This window comes from Cyprinodon variegatus, unplaced genomic scaffold, assembly GCF_000732505.1.
Source record: "Cyprinodon variegatus isolate N-32 unplaced genomic scaffold, C_variegatus-1.0 Scaffold25, whole genome shotgun sequence".
In the NCBI taxonomy this organism is placed as follows: Eukaryota; Metazoa; Chordata; class Actinopteri; order Cyprinodontiformes; family Cyprinodontidae; genus Cyprinodon; species Cyprinodon variegatus.
The window spans coordinates 2,290,447-2,314,551 of NW_015150478.1; the positions used below are offsets into that span (position 1 = coordinate 2,290,447).

General features: G+C 36.5%; 1 protein-coding gene, 1 non-coding gene and 1 pseudogene across 2 annotated transcripts; 1 reads left to right on the forward strand and 2 right to left on the reverse strand.

The window, feature by feature from the left end:
• LOC107097670 overlaps positions 1-3,341 on the reverse strand; it is a 7,805-nt pseudogene extending 4,464 nt beyond the window's left edge.
• Positions 3,342-6,864: 3,523 nt separating this feature from the next.
• On the reverse strand, positions 6,865-12,148 carry LOC107097647 (cholesterol 24-hydroxylase-like). Its single transcript, XM_015394876.1, has 15 exons — positions 11,933-12,148; positions 11,769-11,846; positions 11,487-11,568; positions 11,317-11,390; positions 10,447-10,533; positions 10,144-10,282; positions 9,947-10,057; positions 9,699-9,861; positions 9,384-9,449; positions 9,185-9,257; positions 9,013-9,097; positions 8,753-8,863; positions 8,450-8,538; positions 8,260-8,326; positions 6,865-8,086 (listed from the first exon to the last, which is right to left on the reverse strand). The coding sequence occupies exons 1-15, from the start codon at positions 12,079-12,081 to the stop codon at positions 7,937-7,939; spliced, it is 1,524 nt and encodes a 507-aa protein (XP_015250362.1). The 5' UTR covers positions 12,082-12,148; the 3' UTR covers positions 6,865-7,936.
• Positions 12,149-12,212: 64 nt separating this feature from the next.
• Positions 12,213-12,285, forward strand: trnat-ugu. Its single transcript has one exon. It is a non-coding gene; the product is annotated as a tRNA-Thr (tRNA).
• Positions 12,286-24,105: the final 11,820 nt, after the last annotated feature.

Consider the following 24,105-nt stretch of genomic DNA (forward strand, 5'->3'; position numbering starts at 1 on the left):
TGTTTTTTTTTGCACTCAATGAACATGCAACTGTACAATTACCTTATATGTGAAGTCTCTTACATAGTGCATCATCCCTTTTAGAACTGTCTCAATGGCTTTGGGGAAAGGTGATGTATAGTTCAGGAGGTCTAACTCCATACCAAAAGCAACCTAAGTTTGACAAAAATACATGTAATTTAAATGAAGGTAGATGAACAGTGTTTAAGACAGGAGTTTACCCAATTTTTTGCAAAACAAGACAAAACTAAGGCCACCTTAGCAATGACATCAAGCGTGACGCAGTTGATAAGTTGAAGCATCTTGGCCTCTGTGTTATTATCAGCTAACTCTGAGAGCTTATCCATGAGTTTCTCTGCTCTCTCGTTAAAGGTCCCCATCAGACCTCTCAAGTACCTGAAAGCAAATATATTTAAGAACAAAGAGACATCAACCCAAGAAGAAGCCTTGGAAGAGTGTTTATTCCTGTCAGATTTATTTTTATATCTTTTCCATAAACAGGAAATTTCAAGAAATTTTATTAGCATTAAATGTGATATACCAACAAAAAATACGGCATAATTATAGGACATGTTAGCCTAGTAAACTAGCCCCACCCACCAGCGACCAAAATAATTTTTGCCTGCGAGTGGTCTAGCCTCAATCAATGCCCCAGGCCCTAGAACTGGCGAACCAATCACAACGCCGACATGTGTTTTGAATGCAAAGTGGGCGGGGTCTTGAGGGCGTGATGACAAAGCTGCACGATGCTGGAAAAAGCACAACAAGGGAAGATGGCAACAACTATTGAACGGTTCTCGTTTGACTCAGCTTTGGAATCAGTTTTGGAAGAGTTAGACTTGGGGTTTTCATTGAAACGTGAGCAAGAAGAAGGATCTACCCCTCATTCATTTAAAAAAAAGGACGTATTCGCTGTTTTACCGACCGGCTATTTAAACTCCCCCACCAGCTTTCTGTCGCACTTACTATGTCACAGTCAGTCACACTCATTGGTCAGAGCGTTGACCAATAGGCACAGACATGGTTTGAAAAACAACAGGTTGTTCTCATCAATAATCTTCCGATGTCTCATTCATCAGGGCCAGACTAAATTAAACATTTAATCTCACATTTAGTCTGGTTTATAGGGCTAAGGACAGGGGCCTCGACCAAGAGGCTTGGCAAACAGCGTTTTGATCAGAGAAGCAGGTCCATATTGTTTCTGGATATGATCCACAGCTCTAAGTGTTAAAGATGGTCAGAGGGAAAAATATAAGTCTTAACCTCTGAAAATGTGGCCTTTGAGAAAGCCATCGTTGAATGAGAGCCATATTTCAGTAACCTCGCATTAAACGATGATGTCACTGACTTTATGTGTTCAATGTCTGAGACATGACTATGGAAGTACTTCTGTGTCGCTGGGATTTGAATAAAAAATGCCACTGAAATTTAAATGTTGTATGTTTGTACTTACTGTTTCAGTGTTAAAATATATTCACAACACACCTAAAAAAAATTCATTATCATTATTTCTACACAGTTGAAATTTCATTTGTTATTTTCTCTTCAAGCTAAAAATTCACATTACTATTTCAAAGTGATTACATTTTCAATACTTATTTTTCAGTTTAATTTTTGAGTGTTAAAAAAAATCTGCATATAAAAAAATTCAACCTTTCAAAATTCAAACTCAATATTTTCAGCCTCCTGAGATTCAGCTGGCTCTATTTCACTGTCTTAAATTCAGCGTCTAAATTCAGTGTAAAAAGGGAAGGGTTACTTCAGGTCACAGACATTAGCAATGGATTGTGGAGTCCAACACCCAGCCAATCCCGTTACGTTTTCTTAGTCACGTGACGTGACGCTTGTGGCGCTCATACGGAAGGAAAACCAGCATGATGGAGCCGGTCAGGCAAGCTAACGCTAACTCAATGGTGAGTTTATTACTTTCATTTTTCTGTAGTTGAGTTAGCGTTAGCTTGCCTGACCGGCTCCGTCATGCTGGTTTTCCTTCTGTATGAGCGCCACAAGCGTCTAGTCACGTGACTAAGAAAACGTAACTGGATTGGCTGGCTGTTGGACACCACAATCCATTGCTAATGTTTGCAACTCCTGTAGTATATAGCTATATACTATATATTGTATATTGTATGTTTTATATTGTATATAAAACAGTGGTGGAGCATAAATTATTGGTGGGGAGTGTCCCCACCAAGCCTAAGTTGGTGGGAACATGTCCACACCAGTCCTTCACAAAGTTATGCCTGTACTAAGATCTAATAGATCTCCTAAGTGCTATCTTTTTGTTGGAGGATAAAAGCTTAGTTATCTTATACCTTGGATCAGTTCTGCCAGCAATTATTCAAACCTCATATATTAAATAGAGACTGATGACTCACAAGCTACTAAAGGCAGGGTCCATTATCCGGCGCTGTTTGTACCACATCTCATGATCTCGAGCTGTTATCAAGCCATTGCCAAAAAACCTGTGAAAGTTGAGAGATTAGTATCACAACAATACTTCCTTAAAAACTAGGCTGTTCATGTTAAATAAAGAGGTAAGAACAATCCAGACACTACCTTTGACCAAACAGATTAAAGAGTTTTTTGTAGACTTTTTTAGCCTTGGTGTACTTTGGGGACATTAGGATTTCCTGAAACAAGAACCAATTAAATATAAAATTAAGATTTAAACACTTAATGTGTTATAATAGCAGGGTCTTCGTCTGCAGACACAAATTAAAGGTGCGTTCCCTCTCACACTGTTTCTCTTGCAACTCTTAGATATATTTACCTTTGTTGCTTCTGGACACGTGATCCATATACTGACATAGTGCAGAACGTTTATCCTACAAACATGTCCGTAAGTCTCAGTCCTGAAAATAACATGTTTATAATTATTTCAAACTAGGAATAATAAATCTAGAATACAAGCATAAAGGATGTATTGTATATTAAACTATTAGTTAATCAAACAAAATGGAGATTTTAAGTGACGCACAAATTTACTAAAGTCCTGAGAGCAAAAAATGTTTTCCTGTAGATTCACTGTTCTTACCATTCTAGGAATTTGTCATGCACTAATCCATCTTTTTTCATTATCTTCAGAAGTGTTGGTGAATGGCCAAAAAAGAAGCTGCGTGAGAAAGAAAATGGAAAAAAAAATATTTGCAAAGAACAGCGACAAACACAACTTGACTTGCTTGGCTTACCTGTCCCTTGGTGGCCCTGGTATGTGGTCATATTTCACATGAATGTACTTAATGTACAAGCAGTAACCCAGAAAGGCAATGAAGAGGAGAGAGAACAGGACAAGAAGGGCTTTGCAGAGCAAACCAAAAACTAGGTGGAAAAATGCCATTTTAGTGAACTCAGCCCGGAAAAACGAAAACCGGTCAAAAAAAAGGAAAAAAAACAAAACCAAGGCCCCCCCCCCAAAAAAAAAAAACTCTGATCAAAGTTCATGTTGCATTTGAGGTGTGTTAGCAATTTTACTTACTTTGGAGCATCTAGATGAAATCTGTCTGGATCAAATCTCAGAGGATCCTTGAAGAACTTCTCCATCGTCCCAGTAGTATAGTAACTATACTAGGGGAGGCCTTGGTGTACCCTATACTTCTGATATTTTGATTTTCAGAACATCTGATTCTGAAAGTCAAAATAATACCTGAAATGTAGCAAAAAAAGATACATCCATCCAGTGTTGAAACTAGATATGTCCTGAATTTCATCATCATCAGGAATGAAACCACTAGACTATTAGTTCCCTTTTCTAGGATTAGCCAAACTACTTACATTTCTTTTCTGTTAGAATAAAGAGACTGAACTTTTTAATGATTTTTAGGACATTCTTCATATTCAAACATATTCATACATACACTGAGTTACACTGCCATAAAATACATTGGGAAACTCCAGAAAATAACATCATAATTTTAAACATTAAACTGCACATGAAAAGTCACGTTTTACTTTTGATCTTTTTGAAAAAAATATGCATTGGCCAATCAAAGTAAATCCGAATTAAAGACATTTGAGTTTGTGGTTGTTTGTGAGAAAAGGTTCAAGTGGTTGGAAGACTCTTAAAAGGCACCATAAACAGTTGTTTTGTGTCCAATCATGTGTTTCCAAGCCATTCATTGAAACTAACCACCAATAGAGTAACTTAAGTGGTGATTTTAGTGTCTTTAGTTTGACAATGATCCATGATTACATTCCATGAAAGCACATTTATTATATTATAAGCAGATTATTATATGTTAAATTATTGTTTATGCTGCTAACACAGAAATTCGAAATGAACTTACTTATTTAAAGACACAAGAAAGTGAAGAAAGGAACAGCTTTTAAAAACGACCTGTGTGAGATAGATCATCTGCCCAATGTCATCACTGCCTAATTCTTGTTTCATCTCAATGACATCATCCACTTCTTTGTTTGCTCTATTCGTTTAAACACAACATAAAACATATGGTTCACCAACTATACCACAAGGAATGGTAAACTTTAATTTAGTTCTTACTTCTCCAGGATTTCAGGATGTCTTCAAAGTTCCATAATGCAAAAAGCCAGTCGATTGCTGTTGTTTCTTGACCTACAAAGGCATAATTTTAGCAAAGCTGAATAAAAAGCATCACAATAAAATGATCCTGAACTCAGTATAGATGGTTAAACAAAAAAGGTGGTGATAACCTTTTAAAAAAGATCTTCTGTTAAATCTAACTCTAAATATGATTCGGTCAGGATGAAAATTTGTGGGCCACCATTCAAAATTCTGATCTAATATCAATGACCTATTCTTATTATGTATTTATTTCCTTAATTTCAGTAACTCCATGGAAACTAATTGTATTCAAAATTTGCACCCTAAATTGTGTTTTCCACCCTTTATTGGGATTTTCTTATGCCATTACTTGTTTCAGTTAAGATTATTTTAGGTTTACAGCTATTGCTTATTCCACATATAGCACAAGAGTTGGAATGGTAAGAGGTACTGAGTTTTAGGATTCTTAGTTGATTTTTGATAAGGTTCTACATTTTTTTCATATTTTATTCCACTGAGATTCAATTTAATTTGATGCAGAGCTCCAGTATCCCACAAAATCACAGTTAATTCTCAAATATCATAACAGTTTTCTAGACATTTCGTTGACATTTTTATGTATTCTCCCCTGAAAGACAGCCAATCCTGTTGTGCAGCTCATCAAACATATGGGGTGGTGCTGTCAAATACAGTGGTTAAAGGCATTCTCAACATTCACCCTCAGCCCCTGCATTATTATCCTTGCAACTGAAATTTGATAAAAGTGGAGTGATACAATCACTAAGTTAAATGCACTTAGGTCTTCAAATTGTAGGTCAGTGTTTTCTCCATGGGCCCCATGGCTAACAACCATATAAATGACAAAAACACTGTTGCACACAGTATTTTGTGTGAATACACAGCATTAAAGCATCTTATTGTCAAGGTTTAAAACGGAGGACCCAGTATTCAAGGCAAGACAGGTAGTGGGATTACTTCAAAAAGACAGATTTGCAGTGGCTTGGGGTCTAGGGCACTAACCTCTGCAGGAGAGAAACACAGGTTAGTGTCATGATCTGCCCTGATAGCTGGCCTTAATTGTTCATTTCACTCATCTGCCTAACTCTGCCTGGTCTCTGATTATCAATGATCTCACCCAACTGCATCTCTTCCTTTATATTTGGCTGAGTTCCAGCTATCGGGGCCAGATCATTGTTTTTTGCGGTTTATTCCCTGTTAGATGTCTTTAGGTTTTGTTTTCATACGTTTAGTTAGTCCAAGGTTCATGTCCCCGTTTCAGTGAGGAGATTATTCTGGAGCACAGTGTCTTAACGCTGGTTGATTCCCTAACCAGTGGTGAGAGCGTTTCAGCGTTTTCTAGCGATTCTGGTTTCCTGATTCTGTTCCCTCTCACCCATTAGCCCCGTCTGTACCTGTCTTATCTGTTCGCCTGAATCTCCTTTGGACTGCTGCTGGATTCTGCCTGTCTGTTTCTGTGTGTTTCTGTCTGAGCTGGTTGCTCGAGGCATAAGACTCTGAACCTGCTTTCATGCTCTGAGGATTCCTGGAAGCCTTGATCCCTCTGTGCCTGTTTGGGTCGGAACCTCTGATTGAGTAGAGAACTCCTGGATCCCTGAACTGTTTTTGCCTGATCTGTTCTCCCTTGACCTGGATCAGCTTCCTGCTTGTTCTCTGGGGCTGCAGCATGGGGGACACGCTGGGAGACTGAGGGCCTCATCTCATTGGCAGTGCATTGGCTGATCCTGCCTATCATTGAGGAAGGACTGATCTGTTACAGTAAACCAGGTAAGTGACTAACTCTGATCATCTTCTCCTGTCAGATTCACTTTAGTGAACTCAGTCTAAGACAGCTGAGAATCTAAGCCACTCCTCCAATCAGAGGGACACTGAGAAGGGGATGGTTTGGACAATTCTATGGTCACCTGACTACAAATGGGCACAAAATATAGTTCAAAGTGAATAAGAAGATATCAAATATAATACAGCATGATTGTGTATTTCATTGTAAGAGCAGATTTTATTCAATCTTTTTTTGGGAGTTGAATGTTCCCAGTTCCAGACCAACAAGTAAACATCCATATTTGCCAAGAACCCCCCTTTATTTGTGTGAAATGGTTTGTTCCCACTTTAGCTGAGCTTGATCATGCTGCCTAAATTAAAGTTTTCATAAATAAAGATAAAGACAATAAAAGCGTGCCAATGTTTCACACACGATCAGTTAAAGAGAAGTGGTTAGATTATAGTTTGATTATAAACCGTTTGGTTTAATGTGAAGTAACAGAGCAGTTATCCACAGGTTAGATTTAGTCTGCTTTTTAAATATTGAAGAGAGATATTCATAGTGTAACAGAGTCTGCACATGTCTTAATCATTACTCCTCCCTGGGCCACACAGTATTGACATACCAGCATCATTGCAAGGAAACTTTAGGAATTTTTCCAAATATATTTGGTAGTAATCATTTCAATTGAAAACTATTAAATACTAATACATAAAAAAAGGTTCCTGTCTGGACTACAGGCTGGACAGTTGGAAACAGGAAGTAACCTACCTCAACTTATAAGTACATTTCCAAGAAGTAAATAAAGTTGATGAAGAGGCTACATACGTTCGGAGTAAATGATCATAAATGACTTTTGGTTTAAAAATGATAGAACAGGAGGTAAAATATACAAGTTATGCACAAAGTGTGATATCTATGACTTAATATAAAAGTATCACAAATTACATAATTAAAAAAGTTACAAATTCAGGCATGTTTATCTGCTTTAATGCTTCTATGCTCATTTATATACTCATATTTATACAATCATTTTGCATAAATACATGTTTACATTTTCAGTAACAATTAACTGCTGCACTCACAGATAAGTATGCATTTACTATTGTACTATTTTATGTTTTAAAATGGTTTTTGGCATGAGCTCGCTTTTAAAATTAAATAAATGTTCCTCCCAAAATCATATAAAATATTATTCTAACAAAATTACGGCCCCTTCACATGTACAGATGTTTCTAGACCATGGGTTCCCAAGTCCAGTTGTCTCGAGTCTTGCAGGTTGGTAGCTGTCGACGACTGGACTTGGTTACCCCTGCTTGGGGCAATAATAAATCAGCAGAAAACATAAAAAAAAAACAAAAGTCGGGCAGCGTTTAAAGCATCACAGTATGACATTAGGTTAGTTTACCTTAAGGGTTTAGTTTCATAGAAATACACTGATAAGGCACAAAAGGTTCAGGGTTATTAAAAAAAGGATTATAAGGCCTAAATGATTTGCAAGAGTAAATAAAGACATAGATATGAAATCAATTCAACAACAAAGCTAGCTTCCATTGTCTGATGCAGGAGAACCAGCCTATGAATATTTTAGTAAAATTTTCATTTCATCCTATATCAGGAAGCATTAATAATGCTTAGTTTTTGTATTTCCTGTGTCTGACGTTGCAGATCACTCCACTCTTGGGCCTCAGGGTGCCAGTGTCCTCGATGTCAAAGGTCTGTCCAGGGACGAGGCTGAAATCAAACCTCTGCAGAAGCTTTGCCATCACCACTTTGGCTTCCATCTGAAAACACATAAGGAATGTTTAAGTTTGTTATGTGGTTTTCTGTTTACATTTAGAGACCAAAAATGTTTTGTTTTTTTTATCTATCAAGCAGTTTTTAAAAAAACACATGAAGCAAAAACTTTGAAAAAAGCTGTAAAAAAACCCTGAATTTTCTTCTACGGTCCACCCACCTGAGCAAAGTTCTTTCCCAGGCAGGACCGCGGACCGAGGCTAAAGGGATAGTAGCAGTAGTAGGGCCTTGTTAAACAGAAGAAGAGAAAACAAATTTCATATTTTCTTTTTCCTTCTCCTTCACTGAGGATGTGCAAAGCCACAAAAAACTTAACTCTGAGTTTTATGTTTTGATTGCGCTTTACTTACCTGGGCGCATCTGGGTGAAATCTATCTGGATCAAATTTCAGAGGATCCTTAAAGAACTTTTCCATCCTTCCAGTAGCAAAGCTGCTAAACTGAAAATTAGAGTAATATGTCAATGTTAAGAGAAAAAAGTTGCATAAGAGCTAAACTGAATAAGTAGTCACATTGTGGTAGAAAGGGTATCCATAATGGGTTGGTAAACACAAATTGGGTTAAATTATATGCCCAGATGTATTTCATATCCTAATATCAGACAGGTGCTTGCAGTTTTAACAGCATCAGACATATTGTGAGGCAGAGACTCACCATGCAGGTAAATCCTCCAGGCAGGTGGATGCCGTCGATCTCCATGTCTCCATGAACGTCCCGAGATGTGCCTGGAGCAGTCGGGTAGATTCTCAGTGTCTCTTTCAGCACCTGTGGGATGAGATTAATTTGACGCTTCAATATTGAATATTGTTTAATTAAAACACAGAGCAGATGTTCAGATAGACATGGCTAAAAGAAAGTGACAGTCCTTTGAACAATAAAAAGAGAAATATCCATAAAGGAAAAGCCTAAACTACCTGGGAGAGGTAAATTAGCTTCCCGAGGTCATCATAGCTTATTTCCTGTTTCATCCCAATGACATCATCCACTTCATTTGTCACTCTGAAAAACAGAAAAAAACTGCATAAAAACTACGGTTCAGCCAGTACATTGCAAACCTTTATGACCCGACTAATTATTCATCCTTACTTAGCCAATATTTCAGGATGTCTTGCAAGTTCCATGATGCAAAACGCCAGCTGATTGGCTGTTGTTTCTTGACCTTGAGTGATTGTAAGGGAAGACAACACAAGTCAAAAGCTCTCATTTTCCATCACATTTTTTTAATTTATATTTTCCACTTCATCCAAAAAAGAAAAAGAAAAAAAACCCTCCAAAATAAAATTACCTGCAATGAAGAATGTCACAAAGTTGTCCAACATGAGTTCTTCATCCTCTGCAGTCATGATTTCCTCTATAATAACGAAAAATACCCAGAATAATCAGATGTCAAAATACGCTTTTAAGCACTTCATAGATTTAAGGAAAAGATAAAAGCAAAATCTTTCATAAATAGGTGTTTAACGCAGATAGGAAAAACTGACGGACACATACATCCGAGGAAGGCTTTGAAAGATCAACTAATGAGAAAATGATGCAAGGGACAGGATGGAGGAGAGGCAGAAGGAGTTAACATCTCATCCTTAATCGAGGGGATCACAACCTGTGGAAGAAGTTTTAATGATCTGCGTGAGGATGTCCTTTGGGACATCTTCTCCGTTTTGCATGGCTGCCTTTCTGTCATGGATCCACAGAGCTCCAGTTGTTCGCAGCAGGCGACAGGCTTCCCTCACCTCGTTGATGAACGGCCAGTTCTTTGGATTGAACTGGAACAGCACAGTTAGTTTCACATGGATGTTAGGAAGGCCTTGGTTTGCAAAAGGTTGATTTGAAACAATTCGAAAAAGTTACCCGAAATGAAGAGTCTCTGATATGATATACCATCCCTTTTAGACAAGCTTCAATGGCTTTTGGGAAAGGTGATTTGTTGGACAAGAGATCTAAATCCACACCAAATGCAACCTAGAATTATTGAAATAAGACAGATTTACAAAGACTATTATAATTAGAAGTTTTCAAGTTGAAGGAGGGGAAATAATAGACGACACCTTAGCAATGACATCAAGTGTGACACCGTTGACAAGCTGAAGCATGTTCGCTTCCGTGTTGTTATCAGCCAGCTCAGAGAGCTTGTCCATCAGTTTCTCTGCTCTCTCATTGAAGGTCCCCATTAGACCTCTCAAATACCTAATGGAAAAAAGAAAGGTTTTGGAGGATGAAATGTCACACCCAGAAAAAACCAGCAGAGCCTCATAGTTCTTTAACTAGTCAGGGCTACAGGCTAAAACTGGAGAGATTTGTCATACTGTTCAAGTCATTTCTGAATGACAAAGAGAGACAGACTAACTTACAAGCTGCTGAAAGCAGGGTCCATAATCCGTCGCTGTTTGTACCACACCTCATGATCTCTTGCAGTGACCAGACCATTGCCTAAAAACCTTAGAAGGAGGCAGGGGAGAGTTAAACAGACATTCAACACAGCAGTCTACAGACTGACCAACTTCATCTATCTCCACTCCACCTCCAGTTTCAGACCTGGGGGTAAAACAGCTCTATTCTTTACTCCTGTTCATTCATATCAAAATTAAGTTCTATGTTTCCTGCCGAGGTCTGAGCACCAAAGACAATGTAATTGTATCAATAGATTTCTCCTAATTGTCTTTCCTCTTTGTGTGAGTTTTTCAGATGGAAATCAAAGTTTACAGCTAAATCAAACTTAAGAGCAGTGGCGGCTGGCCAACAGAGGGCGCTAGGGCACAGCCCCACATACCCAATGACCTTGATTTAGACATAAAAAAAAAACAAATAAAAATGAATTTATAAAATCCCAGTATTTCAAAAGTTATTTATATATTTTTGGATGTGCAAGAAATATTTAATCTTTATTGACAAGTAAAGCTGTTTCATTCGTCTTCGGATTGTTGACGTATTTCCTCCTTTGAGCGCAAAAATCTTTGGCCATTGACTCTCGTTAAACGTCGTACATGCGCAGTCGATAAAATATTGTATTTTTTCCTTTAAAAACCATAAAACCTATACCTTTCACTTTACATTTTGGCACTACTTTGATAGCAGTAGTAATGTGCACTAAAGATCCCATTGATTTCCCACATAAATACATGCATTAAAAAAAACACGATTTTTAATGATCAAGTTAAACTAATTTGACAACAATTTACTTTCTTTTGTTTAAAAGAGAGACGAATCAAGTGATAAACTACCTTTGACCAAACAGGTTAAAAAGTCGTTTGTAGAGCATTAGATCCTTTGGATACTTAGGTGACATCAATATTTCCTGAAAATAGAGATCAGTAAAGATTAAACATATGATTTCCAACCCACACATGGTCAGATACCAAAGTAGTACATGTGCAGTTTTGGTAATGTTTACCTTAGTAGCTTCTGGACAGGTCACACCCATTATAACATAATGTAGGACATTAATTCTATAAACAGTCCCATAAGTCTCGGACCTATAAACCACAGAATATAATGTAAGTTTTAATAGAAGAAATACAACTCTTGGAATAAAACTAGGAAAACAGCGCTCAAAGTGTAGAAATGTGAAGGTAGGATATCGAAACAAGCATGCAGACGGATAAAACTCAGCGTGGTACTGTTCATTTTGCTTTTCATTATCCACAAATAGTATCACAGGTATAGTTCATCTCACCACTCCAGGAATTTGTCGTAGATAAGTCCGTCATTTTTTATAACCCTGAGGAATGTCGGAGAGTGTCCCAAGAAGAAACTGTGAGGAAAAAAGACAATTGACAGAGGCCATTTATGCTGTTATTTTAACTTTCTAAGCTGAACATTTTTACGAATCAGGTTTACCTGTCTCTCGGTGGCCCTGGAATGTGGTCATATTTCAGATGAATATACTTGATATAAAAGCAGTAACCGACAAATATAATAAAAAGAAAAACGCACAGCCAGGTCAGAGCTTTAGCGCAAATGGTGAAAAAAACATCCAACAACGCCATTTCACTGGCAATCAGTCAACTCGAAGTGATCCCGGTCCGTACTTCCGTACTTGTTCCAAGACCGTCGGCATTATATAACACGTCTCTTTCAAGATTGAATTTCTACGGTTGGTCGCTGTGTGTGCGTGTTCGGCTCCATAGCTCAGTGGTTAGAGCACTGGTCTTGTAAACCAGGGGTCGCGAGTTCGATCCTCGCTGGGGCCTGGATTGGAATTCCCTTTTCTTCAGTTATTTTTTTTTTTGTGGAGAACAAACGTTAGTTGCAACAGTACTACCAAATTACAACTTTGACTTAAGAATAACTTACAATAATTGTTGGTACGCAATGAGGTTCAGCAGTTTTGCATTCCTTCTTGACAACAAATCTACTTTATGTCACAATTCAAATCCCCTAAATTGATTTATGAATGATACTAACCAACTAAGATATATTTATTGATTTTTACTGTCCAAAATACCAGTTTGATATAATTGTGACTATAGTGAGTGTAGGATGAATGGCATCTGATGCAGCCCAAATTATGAAACACCGCCACCTTGTGGTTACATCTAGCACATTCACCTGTATTTTCGAGTTGCTTCTTTACTAATTTTTTGCTTTCTAGTCAATGTTATTTATTAAGATATTTGACATCTAAAATGCCATTTAGATATTTGGGAATTAGACTAGTACAAAAGTAATTGCAGAGATCTTGAAAGTGATTAGTAACAATAAAACTTTTAGCACTTTTACACTGTGGTTTGACCAAATGCAGGCTGATCCACTTTTATTATTATTATTATTATTATTATTATTATTATTATTATTATTATTATTATTATTATTATTATTATTATTATTATTGTTATTATTATATTATTTAAATAAAAAAGGCTTTCAATATATTAAAATTTCAATAGCATGCCTAAAATTGCCACTTATGATTAACAAAATGTACTGTAGCTGTTCTAACAAATTAATCAGGTAGAGTTTTAGAGATATTTCCTGTTAAAACGGCCTGCCAGCGTCAGCCAAGCCATGCGAAGCACTTTTAACACTTCTATCCTGTTTTTAGGCGCTGTGTGAGAGTCGGAATTTAGAAAATACTAAATGTTCGCATCATGTGTTAAGCTGCCTTCAGTTACTGCTCTTTGAATACCCCGTACCCTACTGCCCAGCTCTTTTAATAATAAATGCATGCTACTTACCTTTAAATCAATTTTGTTTTCAATTGTAAAAAACATTTGTTTGTGCTTATTGTTTGTGACAGACAGAGCAGTACATTAAAACGGAAATAAAACTGAAAAATCCGACAGAACGAAAAGTTTTGAACGTATCACGAATCTAACGCGTTGTCAGGAGGGCGAGCAGTCGACCCTGAAGGCGCGTGCTCGAATCCCACTTCAGACAATAGCCTTCATTTAGCTTGGGTGCCTTTTTTTTTCCTATAACTATTTTTGTGTCACGTATATATACTTCTGAACCTTTTGTTAAGTGTTTTTTTTTTCAAGGGGGAACAGAAAAAAAGAGTGAAACAAAAAAAAAAAAAATAAGAAAGAAAAAGTTTATTGTTTGACATTCATAGAACCAAGGTATCAAAGCAGATTTAGCAGATTTAAACTGTGACCCTATCTCAGTATGATTGAAATTAAAAGCATCTGAAATCATCACTAGAATAAAACTGTAAATATGAAAAATTAAATAGGTCCAGGGGAGCAAGAAAGGGCCATAAAAGTTGCCAGGACAAGTTCTGCAGAAGCACTGGTTCCTGCCTAGAACAGCTAATGAATGATCATCACGTAGACTTGATGATCCCACTTTATCTAGAATATCTCAAAGTAATACGTAAGAATGAGTTTTGTCAAATAACTGCATGGTTAATGCTTGAACTTCCATAAAGATACATTTTTGCAATGTCTAGAAAGGTTGCAGCACAGGCCATAAAGGGAAATCCACTATGTAAAATAGGTTTAATGGCTAAAAAACAGTTAACTATTGAAATCATATATTTTTATAAGACATTTGTGATGATTTTATAATTTATTAAAAAACATTAACAAAAAACCCATGGCAGTGAAGCCAGTAAACTGTTATTGGTACAACTTAAAAGCATGTAGATAATTAGTATATCTTCTATAAGTTATTGTATAACTTTTTATCTTATCTTATAAGATAAAATAAATCCTGCTCCCTATACAATCGAGTTGCAGTCTCCTTGAGAGGCGCAGGTTCGAATCCCACTTCTGCCAAGCTTGATGTGTGTTCATTGACCCTAAATATTTTTTATGAAGGTAACCATTCGCACCAAGTGTGTCAGAACTAGATGCAGCTTCTACACAACATATACACTTTGGCTGATATTGGTTACGACGCAGCGGAAAATTTGCTCTTTTAAGTTTTTATCCTTCACTAAACTTTTCTATTTATTATCCCACCAGAAAAAAAAACACTTTAAAAAGAAATGGTATTGCTAAACAGAGCGTACAACTGCATAAAGTGATGAGCTTTATGCATAATTCCCCTCCTGCTTATAACTCAGCTGGTGAAGCTTTGAGACGGTTATAATTCATACAATTGCACACATCTCCAAGGAAAGCTGGAAAACGCAATAATTGTCTGAGTCAGCGCCAGGGATTTACAGAAGAAATATAGAGGGAGGAAATGGACCAGATGATGCAAATAAACATTGTTTTCTTTTTTCCAAAAGCTTGCTTATGTGAAGAAAAGTTAACTGATTTCCCCTTTTGTGTGTCACTGTAGATTGCAACCTCATTATAATGTAGAGCTTTATTTTTGTGGGAGAATATTTCTTAACCGTATACCTTTTCAAATCTCCATTTACTTGATTTTGTTAATCAAAGTGTTTGCATGTGTTCTGATCTAACAAACTCATAAAAACGTTAAATAGTGTCAAATATGACTCACAGAGCCTGCTGATCTATTTGTTCTACTTCAATGGACACTTGTACACACAATTAAAGATGTTTTACTCTGGAAATCATGCTTTTGATTTTGTTTTGTTTTAGTTTTTGCTGAAGATCCAAATATAATGTGAAATGAAATACAGGGTTTTAGTTTGGAGCTTATCCATTGAGCCATAGTCATAAGTGGGGAGTGTTGGCCTAGTGGTTAGAGCAGTGCGCTTGTCCTCTGAGAAGGTAGCAAGAACCTGATCCGATCCCCACAGCCTGCTCTATGGGTCCCTGAGCAAGACCCTTAACCCCACACTGCTCCCAATGGGAAGGGTTAAATGCACAGGTGATAAATAACTATTATTATCGAAACTGGATGTTTACGGCTAGGACTGTGTTGAATTTCTTTTTCACATTTGTAGTTTCTGTTAACATTCATACAAATTGCATTATTCCAAATTTTAACAATAAAATTACTAGTTAATAGAAATACAGGGATTGAGGCTTTTTTAATAAGCTCCAGGACACATCCTTTAATTAAAGTGTGATGTATGTACCAAAACTGACCAGAAGGTGGCAGTGTTCTATCCTCCCTCTGATGTCCTCTCATTGAACTGGCTGGAAGAAAACTACTCAGAGTAGACAAGATCATAATGTGCTCTCTTTAAAAGTGCACCTGTGTGTTGTGCTGAGGCCTTTGCTCCCCCCCCCATTTCCTGCAAAACAAGATGATTATTCATTTTGATTTTAAGGCAAGATATCAAGATTCCTTTGTTGACCTTAAGCACCACTTTCTTCCAGTTTTGTTCCCCTGGATTCAGCCTCCACTTTTATGGTTGTCTCATACCTCCATGTGTTGTTCGCAATAACTTTTAAGCTTGTCTGCATTCTTATCTTAAAAAGATGCAGCAATCATATTTCTGGTCCAGGGTCTTGGCTCCATTTAAGCACTGGAGGCTAGGGTGGCTGTTTGATGTTGTTATGACTGGCTGGCTGCCGGCTCAGAACTGACTGGATCTGCAGGCTGCCCTCCTCCCCCCTCATGCTAAAAAGGTATTGTGCTGGTCTTTACTTTTGATTATATTATCCACAGAAAGCAAAAGTCTGAGAAAATTAAGATTCCCTCTGGACACGAGTAAACAAACAAAAGTTTGTAGAGTCGGATTCATCCAAAGAATTCAAGTTATTCAGACTTCTGCAAGGATATTGGTGTCCAGTGTCGACTGTTAGTGTAATCATCCTCAGAGTTGGTCTTGTTTGATGAAAACAAAAATGTCTGGGCTTCAGGTAGAGGCAATATTACTTTTTTACTTTATTTTTTGCAGTTTTTGTTGGTTGTCCTGCAGGTAGGCCAACCTCTGCCTCAACTTTAAACAAGCTTTAAAGCTTTCAACAAGCCTTTCTTGTAGGCTGCATCCATTAACACATTACTTTTGGGGAGCTTTGGTTAGGAGCTACCTATCCCACACCATGATGACACCACCAAACCCTTTAGCGTGGAGGTGGTGTGTTTGGGTTCACGTCTATTGTTCATTTTATACCAACATAATTCTCCTTTGACCTGAACAATCCCGTACACATGTTTATGCTTAGATTACCACATGCTTTCACCTCCTTCTCTGATTAATTATCTCCTTTCCGAGCTCATATGTGTAGAACAAACCATGCCTGTAGCTCTTTATTGGTGGCACGCTCTTCGTTTATGGATGGAATAAACAAAGATGTTCAAAGTGCAGGAAATTGTTTTATAACTTGGCCCTTCTTCAAACGTCTCCACAACTCTCTCTCTTACCATCTACTGTGTTCTTGCTGTTCGTTAGGCTGATTATTCACTAACATTCTCTGAAAACCTGTTCTAAGCCCTGAAAGAGCAGCTAAATTCATACAGAAAACAAAAGTGGATTGTAAATACAAACGTATTACTTATTTTTCTAATTAGTTTCACTGCTCTTTATTTAGAGGTATCAGGGTACAGGGGGGATTAACAAAGTGCACCGTACGCTTTCCAGATCTCTATCAAAATAAAAATAAAACATCAGAATCACAAATCCAGTATTGCATAAAATCACAGTTACTGTAAATATTCTGAAGGCTATGGTTACTGGTATATGTGAGAAAACCTGAAAAAGGTTGAAGGGCTCAGTCACTTTGTAAAGCACTTCATAGATATTGGTTATCAGAATTTGTTAGTTGGTCCTGGTGTAAATTCACCAGAGGTTTAGTTACTTTATGTTTTTTTTTTTTATTGAAGGGAATTAAAGAATACCCTACTCCCAACTAAAGATCCATTTCAAAAACAGTATAACTGCATTATTCATATCATTCATCTTCCAAAACGAATTCATCAACAACAAAAAAGTCAGAACTTTAAGATTTATTTGTTATTTTATTTTTGCTACAATCAATTTGCAAATTAGTCTCATTTACTATTGTAAAGCCTGATTAACTTCCATCATCAGATGCCAAACTTACAAATAAACTGCATTTGTAGGCTAAGAAGCAGGGTTCAATATTTGGGTAGCATCCATGAATAAACTTGAGCCGATTACCTTTCGGTGGAGGCGGTGTGATGGTAAGGGATGGCTTCCCCTTCCTTGGAAAAATCAAGCCTTGATATTATTGGAAGAAAATTTTCAAAAGAATTCAGCAATTTCTTCATTGTAATCCTCCGGGACAGAGTTTTTTTTATCATCTCAATATCTTTCAGTTTAACCTACACATGCAGATGACCAACAAATGGAACAATTCAGGTGAATTTTAAGGTCATTTACCAAAAACCATTCTTAAAATAAAGAAAAACTACTTGGTTTCTTTGGCTTAGTGAGTCATCAATGCTATTTCCTCCTTCTGCCATGATCTTACTACCATTGCTATGGGTAGTATTTATCATCAAGGAAAGAAAAAAAAAAACTCCTTAACAGGGATTGGTATGGGGTGCCATAAAAAAGATTAAAGTGTGAGACTTAGATTTAAGATTTTGATTTGTATTCAAGTTTTACAGTAAATATATATATTTAAATTTAAATGTAATATATATAATAAAGGTATAGAGGGTGATCTTTTATTTCCAGGTGGATCATCTAAATAATTGGTCCTCCTAATTGTCAATCATTCTGGTGATATGTTTACGTAAGGCCGTCCTACATGCTCGTCCCATTAGCTATCTTTTTGTGAGCATGTGCACCTTTAGCCGTATATGTGTGGTGAGTCATATATCGTATAAAATGTCTATGAAGTGTATGAGAAGAAAAGAAAAGCCCCAGAAAAGGCAGATATATCTCAGATTGCTTTACACGGAGAACTCTCCTCGCAAAGCATTATGGGATTTGCTGTCGCTACTCGACATTAGCAACTAATAACAAAGATGGTGCAGGCACCGCGTAGTGGAGGAGGAGCTACGTGACCAATGGGGAAGTAATCATCTGTTTTCGCTATGAAGCCGACTATATAGTCCCCGCTCTATATATAGATTGAGGAATTTAGGAGTTAGAGCAGAAGTTCGAACCGAGTAAGCTTGTATGACTTATGCAAACAGCAACTTTTAAACAGAGCGTGCACAAGGAGAAATGGGCTCGTGCGTGCTATTGCACGCATTTAATAGGTTGTTCCCTCTTGGGAGCATGTTACGACAGAGTATTAGGGCCAGGCTAGAGATTTTTTTTTCTTCTATTTCGAGAATAAAGTCATAACATTAAAAGAATAAAGTCGTAAAATTAAGAGGGTAAAGTCGCAACGACAATAGTCATAAAATTACGAGGATAAAGTCGTAAAAATTACAAGAATAAAGTCGTAACATTGTGAGATTAAAGTCGTAAAATCACAAGAATATAGTTGTACTTTTACAAGAAAAAAGTCACAAAGAGAATAGTCATAAAATTATTAGAATAAAGTTATAATATAAAAAGAATAAAGTTGTAAATTACGAGAAACAAGTTGTATTTTATGACAACTCCTTCAAGAAGCACTTCCTTCCCTGAAATGAGGAATGTCGAGCATCATGTGAGGTTATACGTTGGCTCTGGTTTGACAAATAAGAAAATCTTTTAGCACAGGCATCAAATGTGGCATTAGGTCAAAGCGGACTCAGGTTGCTGATTGGTGGAGCTGGTCAGCTGTCATATGCTGGTTCTTTCTGAAACGGGTTGTGGTACAATGACATCATTCTCGTGATATTACGACTTTATTCTTGTAATATTATAACTTTATTCTTGTAATGTTACGACTTTATTCTCGTAATGTTATGACTTTATTCTTGTAGTTTTACAACTTTATTCATGCAATGTTATGACTATTCTCATAATTTTATGACTTTATTCTTGTAATATTATAACTTTATTCTTGTAATGTTACGACTTTATTCTCGTAATGTTACGACTTTATTCTCGTAATGTTACGACTTTATTCCCATAATGTTACGACTTTATTCTCGTAATGTTACGACTTTATTCTCGTAATTTTACGACTTTATTCTTGTAATATTACGACTTTATTCTTGTAATATTACAACTTTATTCTTGTAATATTATAACTTTATTGTCGTAATTTTATGACTTTATTCATGTAATGTTACGACTTTATTCATGTAATGTTACGACTTTATTCTTGTAATTTTACGACTTTATTCTTGTAATATTATAACTTTATTCTTGTAATGTTACGACTTTATTCTCGTAATTTTATGACTTTATTCATGTAATATTACGACTTTCTTCATGTAATGTTACAACTTTATTCTTGTAATTTTACGACTTTATTCTCGTAATATTACGACTTTATTCTCGTAATGTTACGACTTTATTCTCTTAATTTTATGACTTTATTCTCGTAATTTTCCAACTTTATTCTCATAATGTTACAACTTTATTATATATAAAAATTCTCTAGCCTGGCCCTAACACTCAGTCGTGGCGGGTACAGGGTTGTGCATGTCCATTTTTTTTTTTAAAGAAGAGAAGGAGGCTCTCTTAAAAAATCCCGAAAATCCTCCACAATACCTTTGAGATCTAACATATTTACATTCAAGATTATAAATTTATTATTAGCTGTAACATTTAGATTTAAGATAAATATACATTTACAAATTTTAATTTAACTATGAAATTTTAATATAAGATTTTAGACATATATTTAATTTCAAGAATTAAATATAAGCTAAAGATTTTGATATAGATTTAGCTTTTAACATTTAAATTCAAGACATATTTAGATTTAGTTTTAAGACTTAGATTAAAGACTTTTATTTCAGATTTTATATTTGTATTTGATTTAACATTTAGACTCAAGATGTATATTTAGATTCTAGATATAGATTAGGCTTTATGTTTCAATTTACGTAGATGTAAAATTGTAGATTAAGAAATATATTTAGATTAAAAATTTAGATATGACATATAGATTCAATATAGATTTAAAGATTTAGATATGATATATATAAAGATGTGTTTACCATATATATTAAGCATTAATGTTCCTAAATGTTAAATAAAAAAGTGTTTTATAAGAGAAACTTGGCAGTCAAATTGATTTTGTTAACTTTTTTCATTTGGCACTCCATAAATTGTGGACAGTGGTAATCTTTTCTTTCAGATGATCTCTTCCACAGAAGCTGCATTTTCAGGTTTAGTGTTGCTGATCATCTCAGAACAAGGCCTTCCTCTGTGTGAAGCCGGCTAAGGAATGGGATAATTCAAGCTCCAGATAATCCATAAGGCCCTTTGGCATTCCCATATAGGTAGAGCTGCTAAAACACACACATGAATCTGCTCTTGTGTGCAGACATTCAAATGGTTGTGTGTGTTTTCAGGTCGCCGTGTGAGTGTGTCCATAATGGCTGCTTTCCATTACTTCAATAAACCTTTGCAGGTCAGTGTTGGATTTTATTTGTTTGTGGAACGTTACTCGACATGCAAGCGCTCACCATTGGGGGTTGGGGTCGCAGCAGCATGCAACAGGAGCAGGGAGGCAGTGTGAGGGCCGTGCTGTTTGCAGGTCAGCCAGCCACAGCGCACCCAGAGGAAATCTCATGTTCCTGCCAGCCTACAAAAGTAAACATATCTGTAACCACCACAAGCTGGCACCAGGCCCGAGCCACTAGCGCTAAACTAAAGGGGTGAATCACATAGCTATTTAAAATGAGAACATAAGAAATTTTGACTCATTGCTCAGTTTTATTCGACTTGTAATTTAACCAAACTCGTTCCTGCTAAACGTCTCCAAACTTCTACGAAACCGCGGCTAACTGAAAAAACACGCATGCCCTCCACAAGCTGTGAAAAAATAACACTTGTTTGCTTTTTGAATGCATCTGTCCGTAAAACTCCAGCTTCACTCAGTGTGTCAGATAGCATCTCTTAGCCACGGCGTTTCCAGACCCCCTCCTCTCTTTCATGTCCTTCACTCTCCTCTGTTTTTCCCTGTTCTGGCTTTCTCCCCTGTCTACACATCTGTGGTTATTTATCTGTTATTTTGTGGCAGAAATGTGGTCAGCATCTGTCTGGCTCTCCTTCATTGGGTGCTCATTTGTAGTCAACTTCAGAACCACACAGGGATCAAATATACTTGTTCATTTAGCAGCACAAGCTGCACAGGGACAGGTACATGGGCTCATATTAGGGTTTTACTTTTTATACATTTAAATATCTCCTCATGGGTTAAAGTGAACAATAAGAGAAGGATGGATGTCATTACCGTCAAGAGGTAGAGCATCTGAAAATACTATTTGTGCAGCTTAAACCTATGGATTTGCATTACTCTGACCTTTAAACTTATAATCTCAAGGTTATTTAATCCTCTAGAAAGAGTATTTCCTCAGACATGATTGAGGCAGGGATAGATCAACCTAGAAACCACATGAGTGGCAGCTGTAACTTAAAGCATAAAGGGGCTTTAGAGCTTTCTAGAACAGCTGAACTTTGTCTGAGATGTTTAATTGAGCATTCAGAATCAGCCATATTTAAGTGTCATTTATGAAAAATTTTCTCACTTTTTAAATCCCCACAAAAATCAACTACCTGCTCTGATGTGACTGTTTGTTTTGTGTTGGAAGTGTTTATTACTTGACAAATCAGCCTGTAGGTGAAATGCTTATACAGCTGATCGAATTAAGATGCATCCTAAGTCTCCAAATTTGCAAGAGGTCCTATTATTTCCAGGATCTCTTGCCTGTGGAAAATTTAGCTTTAACATGAAAGATTACAGGGTCATTCTGATTACTCCTCATCAGTGTGGACACTAAACCTCCAAACCTCAAACTGTTCTTTCACAGATTGCAAAGCCTTGCAGTTCCCATCAGTTTTACATAGTGGATAGACCAAATAGCATTAATCAGGGACCTTTCTTTGGTTGCGTCCTTAGTTGTTTTGTCATTAAAATACAACAGAGTAGTTTGAAAATACACTTATTTTCTTTTCTTGTCAGAGTTTGATTGTAAGTGGTCTTTCTAACGATGCACCTTGAATGATAGGTCTGAGCATGTTTATGTTTCTGTCTAGTCTTTTTTATTTAATCCACAAATAATGTGCCTTACTCACTAGGTTGCATCACAAAGTCTTCAGTTTGGAAGTTGTAAATGTGAGAACAGTAAAAGTTAGAGAGCAATACTCTTTGGTGTGGAGGTTTTTATTGAGGGAAGTAGAACAAAATGAATGATTTTCAGTATTACTGAGGTGTTCAAGTCAAATGATGCTCCAAAGCTGTCAGAAGTTTTTCCTATGTGGCATGTTTGATTTATTTGTCCAGTCCACTATAAAGGAAAGTTGCCATCACATTTGCTGGTAATTTAGTTCAATAATCTTTCTTACTTATTTGGATTTTATGTATGAATTTTTCAAGTTAAAGTTGGTCATGTCTGGCATAGCAGGTCGGTTCTGACTCACCTTGGGGTTCTTTTGTTTTGTTTGATTTGACCCAGACTTCATTATTTTAAGCTTTCCTCTAAAGTCTGTAGGTCTATTTTCCTAAAAAGGTACTTTTGCACTTTAGAAGGCCTTTCTCAACTAGTACACTGCCTAAACTGCCTATGTTGTTATAAAGTGAGACAAAGGTCCTGGAGGATGAAGTGGATGTGAAAATTGGAAAGTAAATTATTCTGGGCCTGAGTAAATTAGATTAAAATGGACAAAAAAAGGACTTCTGCCTAACAGAAAATCCAGATGTTTATATACAAAACTTCTTACCTTTCCGGTAATGAAGGAAATGAACATAATAAATTGTAATTACAACATCTTACCTGCATTACGTAGCAAACTTGGTGTCCATCCAAACAAACAACTGAGAATTTATAGATGTTTAAATCGAAACAAATCCAGGCAAACCCCTATCAGGACATTTTGGAACTGTTTGGTATAATGTCTGCAATTTGGAATTTATTATTGAAATAAAAAATATGGAATGCTAATATATATTTGGTTATTAAAAGTGCAGTTTTCCTCTCCAAAATCACAAGTTTTATTTTTTCAGCACCCTTTCATAACACTTTAATTACACACTATATATATACAAAGCTAAGTGGCAGTCAGATGATGAGGACTCATAGGGGTATCTAAAAAACCCTTTTTACCAATCAGGGAGATTCGGAAATGTTGGAATTCTACAGAAACCAATGGTATGCATCAATTGAAGATAGACAGAAGCTCCAATATATCACACTCAAGACTAGCAGAGGTCTTTGTGATTTATACAGAGGAACAGATTCCAAATATGGGCGTGCTGCTGTTCCATAATACAGAGAGATGAAAAAACTTTTAACTGAATAATAAGCTATGGGTTGGATATATCCCATAAACTGTAATTTATAGGGTTTAAAATCTCTTCTGATAAAAAACAAAAACAAAAAAACTGTAAAGGTAGGGGCGATTTGGACTTTTGGAGAACTTTGTGGAGTAGTAAGCTACGAATTAACAGAATTTTGCTAATGAGTTTGACTTCAGCTGATTTAGTGTCTTGTTGGCTTTCATTTGCAATGCACAATTACAGTAGCAGCCATTCAAAATGGCCCTTCCCAATCAAACGCCATCCGAATAGCAGCCCACTTCTCTGCAACTCCTGGCAAGATCCTCCAACTTCCAGCCACTGGAGTGACCCACTCTTGTATATTTGTTTTACTCTGACTCCACCCTTTTATTGAACTACAGG